The sequence below is a fragment of the Purpureocillium takamizusanense genome, chromosome 7, assembly GCF_022605165.1.
Source record: "Purpureocillium takamizusanense chromosome 7, complete sequence".
NCBI lineage: Eukaryota > Fungi > Ascomycota > Sordariomycetes > Hypocreales > Ophiocordycipitaceae > Purpureocillium > Purpureocillium takamizusanense.
In genome coordinates, this window is record NC_063074.1 from 1,942,483 (window position 1) to 1,955,779 (window position 13,297).

General features: G+C 59.9%; 5 protein-coding genes across 5 annotated transcripts; 3 read left to right on the forward strand and 2 right to left on the reverse strand.

The window, feature by feature from the left end:
* Positions 1 to 114: 114 nt before the first annotated feature.
* JDV02_007894 (uncharacterized protein) lies at positions 115 to 2,223 on the forward strand. The gene is made up of 2 exons (XM_047989436.1): positions 115 to 1,379; positions 1,445 to 2,223. Exons 1-2 carry the CDS (start codon positions 320 to 322, stop codon positions 1,690 to 1,692), a joined length of 1,308 nt encoding a protein of 435 aa, XP_047845437.1. The 5' UTR covers positions 115 to 319; the 3' UTR covers positions 1,693 to 2,223.
* Positions 1,792 to 3,843, reverse strand: ASH2 (transcription factor, contains a PHD finger motif). The gene is made up of 2 exons (XM_047989437.1): positions 3,260 to 3,843; positions 1,792 to 3,191 (listed from the first exon to the last, which is right to left on the reverse strand). Exons 1-2 carry the CDS (start codon positions 3,688 to 3,690, stop codon positions 1,967 to 1,969), a joined length of 1,656 nt encoding a protein of 551 aa, XP_047845438.1. The 5' UTR covers positions 3,691 to 3,843; the 3' UTR covers positions 1,792 to 1,966.
* Positions 3,844 to 4,607: 764 nt separating this feature from the next.
* On the forward strand, positions 4,608 to 7,360 carry SFU1 (GATA type transcriptional activator of nitrogen-regulated proteins). The gene is made up of 3 exons (XM_047989438.1): positions 4,608 to 5,524; positions 5,583 to 6,136; positions 6,195 to 7,360. The coding sequence occupies exons 1-3, from the start codon at positions 5,205 to 5,207 to the stop codon at positions 7,037 to 7,039; spliced, it is 1,719 nt and encodes a 572-aa protein (XP_047845439.1). The 5' UTR covers positions 4,608 to 5,204; the 3' UTR covers positions 7,040 to 7,360.
* Positions 7,361 to 9,408: 2,048 nt separating this feature from the next.
* Positions 9,409 to 10,641, forward strand: JDV02_007897 (uncharacterized protein; the record flags this gene model as incomplete). Its single annotated transcript, XM_047989439.1, has 2 exons — positions 9,409 to 10,138; positions 10,244 to 10,641. The coding sequence occupies 2 exons, from the start codon at positions 9,409 to 9,411 to the stop codon at positions 10,639 to 10,641; spliced, it is 1,128 nt and encodes a 375-aa protein (XP_047845440.1).
* Positions 10,642 to 10,693: 52 nt separating this feature from the next.
* JDV02_007898 (uncharacterized protein) lies at positions 10,694 to 13,287 on the reverse strand. Its single transcript, XM_047989440.1, has 3 exons — positions 12,500 to 13,287; positions 11,934 to 12,281; positions 10,694 to 11,805 (listed from the first exon to the last, which is right to left on the reverse strand). The coding sequence occupies exons 1-3, from the start codon at positions 12,945 to 12,947 to the stop codon at positions 10,799 to 10,801; spliced, it is 1,803 nt and encodes a 600-aa protein (XP_047845441.1). The 5' UTR covers positions 12,948 to 13,287; the 3' UTR covers positions 10,694 to 10,798.
* Positions 13,288 to 13,297: the final 10 nt, after the last annotated feature.

Below are 13,297 nucleotides of genomic sequence, written 5' to 3' on the forward strand. Positions count from 1 at the left end.
CATCACTGGTTGGCGGTGGGTGGCGGTGCAGCCCCCCCGAGCGGCCGCCAGGGAGCTCCCTCCGACAGAAGAAAGGGTAAGGTACTTCGTACTTCGCCTCTGGGATGAGAGTCACTGATTTTCAGCTCCCGCAAACACAAAGGCCGTCGATCGCCAAGGCCACCCTCTTTGTAGCGCGCACCCTATTGCATAGTAGTATCCCACGCCTATATAAACCTGAAGACACTGCTCGAAGCCTACGCGCATCCAACAGAGGCTCAAACCATCAGGCCCACTTCGTACATACACTTGACACGCGCGCCGCCGCTCGCTCGCCACGATGCTCGAGTACTTCACATACAAAAAGGTCAAGAAGCACCGGGCGCAAAAGGGCGCAGAGAGAGACGCAAAGGACGAGGCCCAGCGCCACGCCGACAAGATCAAGGACTCGGACGAGATTCTCGACGAGCGCGCCCGCCGGCAGGACCGCGACAAGGCCGCGCACCAGCATAAAGATAAGCATCACCACCAACGCCTTGACGAGCTTCAGCGGTCGTCGCCTGTGCTGGACGCAGACGACGAGTCTTTCCTCGAGGAGTTGCTAGCCAGTCACGACGGCCCCGCCCCGCCGCTCCCCCCGCGAACTTACGCCGCCGCCGAGCTCGACTGGCCGTCCGACAACGAAGCTGCCGCATCGTCCTTGGTCGCGCGCGAGGGGGCTGGCGGCGGCAGCGACGGCGGCGGCGACGGCGAGCCATCACAGTCGCATAAGAAGGGAGGTGCGGACAACAAGACCACCGCGGCCGAAAAGAAGCCGAGCCGATTCTCCTCGCTCTTCATTCGACACAAGAAGACGGGGCAGGGCCTGGAGCCCGAGAACGACGACGTGTCCCCCGCCGAGGGCGAGCGCGAGACAAAGGACCTCGGCCGCGTGCTCGACCGCCTCAACCTGTCGGCCAAGAACAACAAGGTCATCTCGACCGACTCGTCCGAGGTGCTGCAAAAGTTCACGCAGGTCTTCAAGGACCTGGTCAACGGCGTGCCCACCGCGTACGACGACCTGGCCAAGCTCGTCGAGGACCGCGACGGCACCCTCTCCAAGGGCTTCGACAAGCTGCCCTCGTCGCTTAAGAAGCTCGTCACCCAGCTTCCCGAGAAGATCACGCAGAACCTCGGCCCCGAGATCCTCGCCGCCGCCGCCGGCTCCCAGGGCATCAAGGCCGAGGCCGAGGGTGGCATCAAGGGCACGGCCAAGAAGATCTTGCTGCCGCACAACATCACCGAGCTGGTGACCAAGCCCGGCGCCATTGTCGGAATGCTGCGCGCCATTGTCGAGGTCCTCAAGACGCGCTGGCCGGCCTTTATCGGCATGAATGTCATATGGAGCGTTGCGCTCTCGTGTAAGTCAGACTCCGGAACCCCCCCCCAAACCTGTCATGGATTCGAAGCTAATGCCAAGGGGTAGTACTGCTCTTCGTGCTGTGGTATTGCCACAAGCGCGGCCGCGAGGTGCGTCTCGAGCGCGAGAAATCGGAATCAGCCATCGATGGCAGCGATCGCATCGAGGAGCTACCCGATGACCCGGCCCTGCCGGCGCCTGAGACGCGTGTCGTAGACGCCGACGCTGAGATTGCCGCATTGGCAGCCGCGCCCGGGCCGACTGGATTATCTGCCGCGAGGCGGCGAGAAGCGTCGTCGCCGCGACGGTCCTGAGCGAGTTGGGGATCGGTTTCGCGATGACCGAGTGACGACAGGTCTGTGGAAATTGGGAGACATGGGTCACGACGGTAATGAAAACAGGCCGATCTATTGGCATGATTGGCATGGATTGCATCGTTATTATATGCTACAATGTGGGCGGAGCTGGATTAACGTTCCGCAGACACGCGGGCATACATATTGTAAACTTGGGTACGTGTCCTTCAAACGCAATGGGTATCTCAACCTACGAGCCTCGTGACCACGCCGTCAACCCAGGCGTCTATGCTCAGTCGTCCTGTACCAACTCCTTGATTTCCTCGCGCCCGAGGCCCATGGCTGAAGAGCCTTCGCGTGGGGCCGTGCCGTTCTGATCCGTCGAGCCGCCACCATCTTGCATCCAAAAGTCTACCTCGTCGACCACGTCGTACACGATGTCCTCGGCAATCTGCTCCCTCCACCGCTCCGACAGCGCCCTGATCCGTGGCTCCGTCGGGATCATGTCCACATCGTCGTCCGTGGAAACCGACGCGTGCTTGTAGCCCGGCGGCGGGTACCAAAAGTTGGGCCCAAAGTTGACCTCTGCCGCGCCGCCCCGAAAGACGCTCACGGCGGGGTAGTAGCCGAGCATCCCATCATCGAGGCCCTCGCGTGCCCCAACTTGTGGCATAGGCTTGGAAGCGGGAGGAAGAAAGCCCAGGAGGTTTGCAAACGGTTGGCCCATTAGGGTACCGTTCTTGTAGACCTTGATGCATGATTGGGGCAGTGTGCGCAGGGCAGGTTGCGCATGAAGCGGATTGGGGGTTTGCGAGGTTGAGGAGCCTGCGCCTATAGGCGATGGGTTCATCAGGTCCTCAAGCTCCTTCGTTGAGTGGTACTCGATCTTCTCAAAGTACGTGTGCGCCTTGAACCGGATAGGTACTCGGTCGCGTACAATATTCGGGGCCTCAGCAGTGGATGGCGGCTCCTCATCAGCCGAGTCCACCGCGGGGTTGTAGTTTCCGGACATGATCTTGCGGTGCAGGTACTCGGACGGCAGCTGTATCTCGAGCCCAATGACGTCGCCTTCGCGGATACCTTCGCCAGCGGGAAAGAATTCTTTGGGGCGTGACATGTGCACCTTTTCACCCGCAACGTCCCTGATGCCATAGCTGTAGGCGTCAAAACCGACGGGCGCGTCGAGCGAAGCCTCGCGCCTTGCCCAACCCATGCGGACGTGCTGGCCACCCTCGGGCTTGCTCGAGCCATCCTTTGGCCCCCGCACACCTTTGACGATTTTACATTCCCAGTACCAACATCCTTCCCGGACTGCCACATTGGCTCGCGCCATTCGAAAGCCTTTGTTAGTGGTGACTTGCCGCGCGGATTTGTCAAAGAACACGTGGCTCGCAGCATCCTCGTAGCTCATGCGCGGACCGTAAGGCTCAGATTCGGTCTGGCGGTAATAAATCGTGGACGGGAACAGGGGATCGGCAATGCAGTGCGTGTAGCGAAAGTTTTTCTTGTTGAAGACGCTGGGAGGAGTCAGCTACAACAGGGCCGGTCCACCTGTGCGTGCTATTGCAGCAGCGCATGCACTCACTGTTCTGAAGTCTCGAAGAACTCGACACTCTGGCCTGCCTGGGTGGTGACCTCATGATGAGACGTCGTAATTGGTCCCCGGGGTGGCTCAAAGTCGGAGGGCTTTGGCGGCGCGAGCTTATATCGTAAAGGGCCCGTCTCGTCCGTCGCGAGCTCGGGCGGAGCTCTGGGGTCTGGGGTGCCGGAGCGGCTGTCCGGGCCGCCCTTGGCCTCGCGTTTCTTTAAGGAGTCTTTTTTCGCCCGAGAAGACTTGGTTCGGTTCGGGTGGGAAGCGTCCTCAGGGGGTTGGGAGTCCAGCCGCCTAATATCTGGATTCAGAGGCGATGACACCGCGGGCCCATGGGTGTCGTCGAGCACGCGTTTTTGCGGGATGGAGGAAACGGAGCCAGAGGGCGTCGGCTCCCGTTTGGGAGTCTCGACATCCGAAGACATCTCCTGCCTGCGAGTTGCACAGGACGCGCGTCGGGTGGCGGTCTTGGTTTGGGGAGTGTGTCGTCGATTGTGGCCGTTGTTGATATGGCTGCAGAGCTGCGGGTGTAGCTCGACGCGTACGGTGGAGGCCGGACCAGAGATGGGAAAGATAAGATAGCGACCGCAGGATCGATCTGGCCGGGCGGCCGTGGCTTGAGTGGATTCCTGGCGGGCAAGGCGGAGACACACGTACAGTCAGCAAGAGCCAGGCCCAAACATGGACTAGCGCGATCCGGATGACCGAGTCTGCGGTCACCCCTGCGCGGTTGGTCAGCCCGTGGACCAATGGCAGGGTGGCGAATGTAATCATCACGCCTGGACTTGTTCCTCGCAGGGAGGCTAGGGACTCCCCACAGCGCGAAGGGGCTGTCAAAGGGTCGCCATGACGCCGAGGAGGGTCGCTGGCGCCCAGGATATTCTCTCCTAGCGCGCAGTCTGCAGCATTACAGACGTCCACTCCCAGACGGCGTGGCCCACGATGCGGCCTCAACGACTGCGGATAGGGAGCTGAAGCCTCGCCAAGCACGTGGTTTGTGAGTTTGTGGGCTGACGATGCCACCTGGCTGTCTTCCGCGGGGTCCACGTTCGGAGTTGCGTGCATGCAAGCTTTTCCGGGGGGTCGTTTAGGTTAGGCGATGGTTTGATGGGATGTCGAGTCTGTGACGTGACGTGCCCGTGTGCGACAGGCGAGGTCGGGTGCTGCTGCTGCTGCAGAATCGTGCGGCCAGCCAGTAGGTGCCGCGTCACTGGACCTGAGCGGCGCCGCCAGGCCCCTCTGCACCACTCGCACACCCCCTTCTCCCCCCCCCCGGAAGCGGCTTCTCAGTGGCTCTATGCCGCCCCTGCGACTGCAGCCCAGGCCCTCATCAGCGCCTCAACTTATCTCATCGTCCTGGCGTGGCCCCCGCGTCGACTGCCAGACGGCAACTTTCCCGACTTGCCTATCTCTCCTCGAGGTGCCATTACCACTTCAGCCACACGTACCAACCCGGCGTGCAGGATCTTCCCCTTCTCTCCCCTCCATCTCGACACCGTCACACACGGATTTCAACACCATCTCGCGTCACTCGCCTGGGGAAATCCGCGCAACGTCTCTCGACCCTGCCTGGCCCAGCCATTCCGCGCCTAGTTGGCACGCCCTGATACCTCGCCATTGTGCTCTCTGAACCCTAGGTCGTTCCCCTTGCCACGGTCTCACCGCTGGCACTGGCGACCTCGCCCCTTGACCGCATCTGCCTAGACGGCACCGACTTTGGGCGACGCGTGCGTTTCCGACGCCCGCCCTTTGCTCAGCCTCTCTTCACCTTCTTCCTCGGCCGCAACGGCCCCTATCGCCCCATCTCCGACGTTGCATTCGCTGGCGCCCCGTGCCTGCACATCAACTTCTCTCAGGCTTGAAGTCATAGCGGCCCCGTCTCGACGCTGCCAACCATCGCCGCACCAAAATCAAAGACTCCGAAGCCACTTCCCGCTGTATGGCGATGAGCCACGTATCGCAGGCTTCGGCGGCGCCGTCGCACGCGCGTGAGCCCGGCTCCATGCGAACCGCACTCCCTTCCCGACCCATGTCATCCAAGAACCGCGACAACTGCACACCCAGCTCGCCGGGGGACGGCCGGCTCTCTGTCGATAGAAACGGCCATGGCCCGCGGCACAGCGATGGCAGCACGTCGCCCGACTCCAAAGCCAGCCCTATGAACGACGGTGCCGGTTCTTCCAGAGGCCCGAGCCCTGCCTCGACTGCCGCTGAAGGTGGAGTGAAGCCTGGAGCCGGTCAGGGAGGACAAGTATGCAGGTACGCTTTCGAGTTTGGGTCTGGGCAGTGCAGCCATCTCGTTACTGACCCTATTTAGCAACTGCGGCACCACTCGCACCCCCCTCTGGAGGCGATCGCCTCAAGGTGCGACGATATGCAATGCATGTGGGCTCTACTTGAAAGCGAGAAATACGTCTCGGCCGACGAGTCTCAAGAAGCCACCCAATGTCGTTTCTACCGGCACGTCGCGGCCAGTCCTAAGCAAAACGACTTCCGGTTCTTCTGCCAAAGCCTCCTCAAACGTTAGCGGTGCTACCTACGTCTCGGCCGAGCAAACTCCGACGGGTACTTGCCCTGGTGGTGGACGATGTAATGGTACTGGTGGTGCCGAGGGTTGCAACGGCTGCCCTGCGTACAACAATCGCGTGTCTAAGAGCGCCCAGCTTGGTGCCATGCAGAGACAAAAAGGCTGCGGCGGCGGTCGAGTGGAGCCTGACCGAAGCGACCCGACTCCCATCGATGTCAACGCCCTTCAACAGGAAGCCCAGAGTCCCGACACCACTGTCGTGATTGCGTGTCAAAATTGCGGCACAACAATCACCCCTCTGTGGCGACGAGATGAGAGTGGGCATACCATCTGCAACGCTTGCGGTGAGTTGGCACTCAGGAGTGGCGGGCTCGCATGATTGGCACTAACTTATCTCTTTAGGTCTATATCACAAGCTGCATGGGGTCCATAGACCCGTCACGATGAAGAAGGCCACGATTAAACGACGCAAGAGAGTCATTCCTGCTTCTCAAGAGGATGAACACGACGACTTTGCCGACGACACTCGCAGCTCGGAAAGGACCCCAGAGAGGGGAACCGAAAATGAGGATGGCTCCATTAACCTGGGCTTTCGTCGCCGCCCGGAACACCCCCCCACGATCGAGCCCGAGCCTGTAACGCGATCGAATGGTCAGAATACACCGTTGCCGTTGCCCTCGGCACTCGACCTGGCCGCATATCACCAGTCGCGCGGTTTCTCGCGAAATTTGGCAAGCCCTCTCAACGACGATAATCGCCTCCCGCCCATGTCATCCATGACAGCTGCCATGTCGGACAGGCAATCCTCAATGTCACCTGCTTCGTTCCTATCTCCGAGGCGGAAGCGGTCTTTCTCGGCCACCGAGACCGAAACTGGGAGCGTGACTGATGGAGGCCATGAAGGTGCGAAGAGGTTATCATCCATCAAGTCCATCCTTAATCCTCAATCTGGTCACGATGAGCGGCCGGTTTCCCGGCCGGGCAGCGTCGATCAGGGAGAATACACTTTACCCCCCCTTCGGTCCACTGGGCCAGGGTTGAGGCCCGCTGGTAGCCCTGGCGCGTCAGCGACTATGGAGCCCAGTTTGCACATCGGAAAGGGGAACGACGCGACGGGCTCGCGAGACTTAAGTGATGCGGAGCGGCTCAGGATGGAACGAAGATTGGCTGTCCAGAAAGAAGCGGACCGAATTCGCGAGATGCTCGCCGCCAAGGAGCGAGAGCTGATGGAACTGGGAACCGATTAATGTCCATGACGGAGTATTGCGGACGACTTATGACAAATTTCTGCGGGAGCGTGGAGTCTGAGTTGCTTTAAAGACGTACGGCGGTCAAGCTCGGATGGTTGGGCGCGGTAAAGTGTTGTCTTTGTGTGTTTTGAGTTTACCATTTCATTGCTTCGGTATTTTGGTACTTCGGGAGTGTTCTCTGGGGTGAGAAATGGGCGCTCCCTATAGGCAGAAAAATCGGCGGTTACAGCAGCCAAGCACAGACAGAAGGCGAATTGCGCAAGCATCGCGACAGATAGCTGTCCCAGATTGTTCAATGTTAGACTTCGATAGTCTCCATGTGACTACACTTCGATTTCGAGTGCTAGGACGCGGCATGTCCGATCCATCGAGGTCGCGCCCCTGTGCACGGGTGAGCTGGTGAACTGGGCATGCCGCCATGCCACGGCGCAACGTCAACTCTGTCGAAGGATTATGACCTGCCTCGCGGCTGGATCTATAACGGTATGCATCCAGCCCGCATGAAGATACGCACAGGCCAAACGTACGTAACGACTGATGACTTCAAGCCGCCTATTTTCAGGCACGCGCCGTAGTCTACTTCGTTTCGTCTTCGTGCTTGTGCAGAACACAGGCCAGGAAGTTACATAACAACAAGTTCAGGACAGACGCTCATGAGTCAAAGAAACGCAATTGAGCCTTAATCGTCGTTTCATCTTTCTTAGATTGCTCATGCTGCTGTACAGTATACCGCTTCCTGTCAAGAAGTATATCTTTCCCTTGCTTTTCCTTCGCTTCGTGTCGTGGCCGAGATCTCCCCTCTCTCACGGCCAAACAATTCTCTACAGGTGCAAAGCGAACAAGAAGGAACAACAAACATACACAAACCGTCAACCTATTCATTGCCGACCCCCCCCCCACACACACACACACTCTGCGAGGTCAGCATCATGCCGGAGCCTCAGGGTGAAAAGGTTGCGGTCGCCGAGTTCGATGTTTGCACATTTGAGCGTGCGGAGCAGCGCGCCTGGATGAGACGACTTTCCGACAGTCGTCACCGGGAGGAAGACCACATCATCGACTTGTTTATGATCGAAATTCCACAGCGAGACAGGACGACATGCATGCTTCAGACGATCTTTAACTTTATCGAGTCTGCCACGGGCATGCCGGTGGTTTTTGACCATAGGCCAGATTATCTTTACATTGGACTCCACTTCAAGTACGCACATCTGGCACATGGAACACTCGAAACGTTAAGGGAAATCGGATATCCTCCATACTTCGTACCGTATTAGATAATGAAGGGCGATCTCGTTTGCACCTCTCGACGTGTTCGGTGCGGTCTCATAGGAGACTCTTTTCCCCACAATTTCACAGAGGGCGAGAAAAGTGGTTGAAGGGCGGGTTGCGATATATGAAGCGATCAATCCTGGATGTTTGCTTAGGGAAACTGTGTTTGGATTTGTCATTTACTATGCGCGACATGCCTGTACTGTAGATGGCCTGATTGCGCTCCATTGTTGCGAGTGTTGGGGAAAATAAGGTCTTTTATTTGGAAGCAGCTCGTTTACTCTCTCCCCGTTCCCGTGTGTCATATGATCAGCTATTTACTTCGTATTTATAACCTGTCTGCCCTCCATGTCCTTGAACCACAACTGTCGGCGCCGCCGCCACCCACACAGCCAAGCCGTCGACTTAAGAGTATATCGCTCGTACTAGGCGATGAAAACCTGTAGTTCGTTGACGCCGTCAAGTTTCCAAGGACTTGTTGGAGACTTGTCTGTTGCTTGAAGGACTTGGCCCCATCATAAGGGGTTGTAGTTGCGTTCCTCCTGATCGCCCCTTGGACCTTCCTCAAAGGCCGATTCAGCAAAGGAATGTAGCGACCCACAGTCTCGAATTACAACGGCGAGAGCCATGACTCGGACGGAGGCTTCGGTCGACCAGAAGGCACCTCCCCTCGGTGCCTGCCTCTCTTAGCCACTCACAAACGACCTCCTCGCCCTATCGCGTCCCTTCGGCAGAGATGCGTCTCGACATGGGCTCTCTCTTCGCCCCCCCCCGCACAAAAGCAGCAGCCGAGCAGCAGTATTCACGAGTATTCTCAGCAGCACATCACCGGTCCCACGACGACCATGCTTCATCGATATCCGTCTCCTGCAGGTCCCAGCCGGCGCAACCTCTTGATGGATGTCAATGGGAATGACCCCTCGCCAGGCGGCTACTCCAACTCTCCTTCGCGAGTCTCACGGCTGTCCCGCCGTCAGTCGACAGCTCTGCTTCGCGATGTGCCCAGTCTGAAGCGAGATGTTTCCATTGCCAACGACTAGAACTTTGACAAGGAAAACTCGGACTCGTACATCACCCCCCGCATGGGATCGCACATGAGGTTGGGTCCAATTAGGGGCGAGCAAGTTGCCGTCTTCCGTGACGACGCAACAGGTGACAACACTAGGGAAAGCCGTCCGCCATCGTTCATCCGGAATGCTACAGTTTTCCCCGTATCCGATGGAGATTTCTCCAGTGATTGGAACTGCAGCGGCAGGAATCAAGATAACAGCGATGAAAGGGCGATCCAAACTTCGACCACGACGAGAAACCGGGATGCAAGCCCCGACTCCGAAGGGTTCCTCAAAGCCATGGACGAGGGCCTGCAGCTCGGACCTCCACACATATCGACTTCGTCGTCGGGGCACAAGCAGCCAACACATGCTCGTAGCACCTCGTCTGAGTATCCCTCACCTGGACATACGTCTCCTCGCGTACAGTCACCCGCATCCACCGTTTGCATCCATAGGCTCAGCTTCTCAGACCTCGCTCGCTTTGGTCGCACAAATGACCGCCTGTCCTATCTTCGGTCCAGTACACCTACCTCTTCCACCCAAGATGCCAACGCAGAGGTCAGCCGCCACGATGTCCTCGACGAGGCATCCGCCGCCATCTCTGAATGGCGCGGGGAGCCATGGTCAAACAAGGAGGCTCCGTACAATCACTATGAGCTCGCAGAGAGTTCTGAGGTGCTCCCGGGCGATTCCTTATCACAGCGAGCCAGCCCTAACCGCTCCGAGTCAGAGAATGCTTCGCCCAGTGTCAAATACCAGGATGCCCTCCGAGGTCCGCAGAGACGGATTTAGGACGACATCCGGCTCTCCAAGGATCAGTACGACGGGCCAGCCGAGGCTCATGGCCCTGGCAGTCTTGCATCGGCTGCGCCTCCAGATGTTTGCCAAGCACCCAAAGGATCTGAGCGAGGACAAGACCGTCAGACAAAGCGGAAAGCATCCCAATTCTCCCTTCGCAGCCTTAGCAGGTCGTTCACAAAGCGGCCACGACTGACCGGTCTGCGAAGGTTCGCCAACACGGTCTACCGTGGAGGGTCCCGGCGCCTCAGTCGCGCATATCACAAATGGAAGCAACAGAACAAGCTGGAGCGGGAGCAGTTCGAGGCGTGGCGAGCAAAACGCCGCCGAGAGCATCCCGCCGATCCGCTCAAGGGCAAGGGCGAGAAAGGTTTTGGGGTATTTTCATTTGAGAAGAGCCGTTATGGAGACGAGGAATGGTGGAAAGAGGGCGTGGCCAAGCACCAGGCGCCGCCCTGGATGCTGTTTCAAAAGTAAGTTGCAGATTGCAACCGGGGTCTCAAAATCGCACAAAGGGGTTTAATGAGTCCTCGGTGACTACCACATACAGGTCGCTCGACCGTTAGCCGTGATTCGTTACTATTCAAAGTGGTATTTAATACAAGATGTGCGCAGCTCGTGTCAAGCACTCGCTTCACAGCATATACCGGAACATGTAAGACGGCGCCATCTTTCGCCTCCCGTCGCCGACCAGGCCCTCCTCCTCGACTGTATCCGCACCCGCCAGCCACTCCGCCTCGGCCCGGTCCATTTTGCGGTTCTGAAACTGGAGATAGAAGCGTAGCACGGCGGCGAGGACGGCGACGGAGAGCATGGCACAGGCGCAGGCCCCCATGCCCCGCACGTAGTAAGGGGCGTCGGCGTCCGGGTAGAGGCGGGTGCCGACGAGCGGCCCGCACTGGCCGACGAGCTGGAGAAGGGCGAAGCCGCCGCCCTGGCGGGTCTGGCTGGCCTGGTTGTTGATGCTCCAGGCGATGACGAGGGTGACGACGTTGAAGAAACCGACGGCGGCGGGGTAGACGGCGAGGTAGCGCAGCCAGGGGGCGAGACGGAGGGGTTCGGAGAGTGCGAGGGCTGCGTAGCCGCCGGCGGAGGCGAGGGCGTGGAGGGCGATGGGCACGGTGCGGGCGCGCAGGCGGTCCGACATGTGGGCGGTGAAGAGGACGACGACGAAGGCGAGGAGGTAGGGCGGGGCGCTGAGGGCCTGGGCGGCGAGGGTGCTGTGGCCCATCTCGTGGATGATCTTGGGGAGGAAGACGGGGAGGGACGAGTATGCCATGTTGGTGAGGAAGAACATGGCGGCGGTGATCCAAGCGACGGGGTCGCAGAAGACGGCGGCGAGGTCGCGGCCCCGGAGGCCGTAGGCGGCGTCGGCGGCGGTGTCGGTGGCGGCATCATTCGCGGCAAGGGCCGGCGCCTCGTGCCGGAGACGCAGCCGGGCGACCTTTTTCTCGCGCTTGGTGAGGTACGAGGCGGTCTGCGGGGAATCGGGTATGACGCCCCAGGCGATGACGGAGACGATGACGGAGGGGAAGCCCTCGATGAGGAAGAGCAGTCGCCAAGGGGCGATGGGGCTGAGCTCGGCGAAGCGCACAATGACCCAGGCGAGCGTCGATGCGAAGCTCGTGGCCAGGGGAGCCGCTACACGGTGTCAGTCATCACCACCACCATCATCATCATCACTTTTCCGCGGAGGCTTGCTGTGGGCGGGCGGGCGGGGGGGGGGGCTTAGACGACTTCCTCTCTCTCTCTCCCTCGCTCCGACTCACCGGAAATGAAGATGGCAGTGCGAAAGGCCAGTTCGTCGCGGCGGAAGAAGAAGCTCAGGTAAAAGGGGATGCCGGTGAAGCCGGCCTCGCCGATGCCGAGGAGGACGCGCAGGGCGACGAGGACGGGGTACGAGGGGGCGACGGCCTGGAGCGAGGCGGTGAGCCCCCAGGTGAAGACGACGGCCGAGACGAGGACGTGGGCGGGGACCAGCTTCCAGAGCAGCGACATCCACTCAAAGGCAATGTACGAGACGTAAAAGGCCGTCAGCGCCCACTCGTACCAGTCGTCGCGCGGGGGATCCGTCTGAAGGTCCTCGTCCATGCCGGCGATGCGCGCGTTGCCAATGTCTGCGTTGGCGTTGGCCCGCCACTGTCAGCATCTGGTTTCTCCGTCCATCACGCGAACGAGGCCCCCTTTCCTTCACACACACCCCCCTTTCGCGCGTACAAAGTACAGGGGAAGGAAGGGGATGGTATGGTAGCGACAAGGCCACGGGGCATGTGTGAGGTTTGAGGAAGGACCAATATATATGAGAGAGAGAGACATGAGACATGGGAAGACGCACTGGAGCGGTCGAGGAAGCTGAGCATAAACAGTAGCGTCACAAACAGCACCAACCGCCTGTCAAACTTGCGGCGCACGGCGCGCTCCTCGTCGGGCGTGTAGAGCTGGAAGCTCGCGGCGGTGCTGCTCGCGCTGGGGCGACGCCGCCACTTCCCTCTGGCCGTGCTCATCGCGCGCGTGGTCGAGGCGGCGGCCTCATCGATGCGATCCACCATCTCAAAGGACTCGGCAGCAGCAGCAGCAGCGCCGCCGCCGCCGCCGCCGCCGCCGTACACCTCGGAGCGAAGGTCCTCTTTGTCGTCATAGTCATAGTCATAGCCATCATCATGATGATCGTCGTCGTCGTCGCCGCTGCTGCTGTCGTCGAGCGTAAACTCGGCGCCCGTCTGCGCGAACGAGGGCGAGGCCTCCCCCGCGGGACTCCCCGGGCTCACGGGACGGAACGACATGGCGGGCGGCGGCGGCGGCGGCACATGAAGCTGGGCAAGGGGCGGGGGCAGTAGTAGGTAGTCAGTCAATCCGCACCGCACCGATGGATCCGCTTGCTCGTCGCGTCTTGGGGGGGGGGCGAGGAGAGAAGTAAAAAAGGTCAAGCTCCCTGGAGGTCGGGCGAGTGGCGTGCCATGCGAACGCGGGGGCGAGGGCAAACGCGTCGCCGGACGGGTCGCGGTCGCAAAGAGCCCCTTTATGCGGTCGTTTGTCGTTGTGGTACTACTACGAGTCCGGCCGTCAGAGAGGTACCAACAATATATCTGCCTTGGTGTTGAAGGGCAGGGTCAGTCGCTAGCTAGTAGTCGAA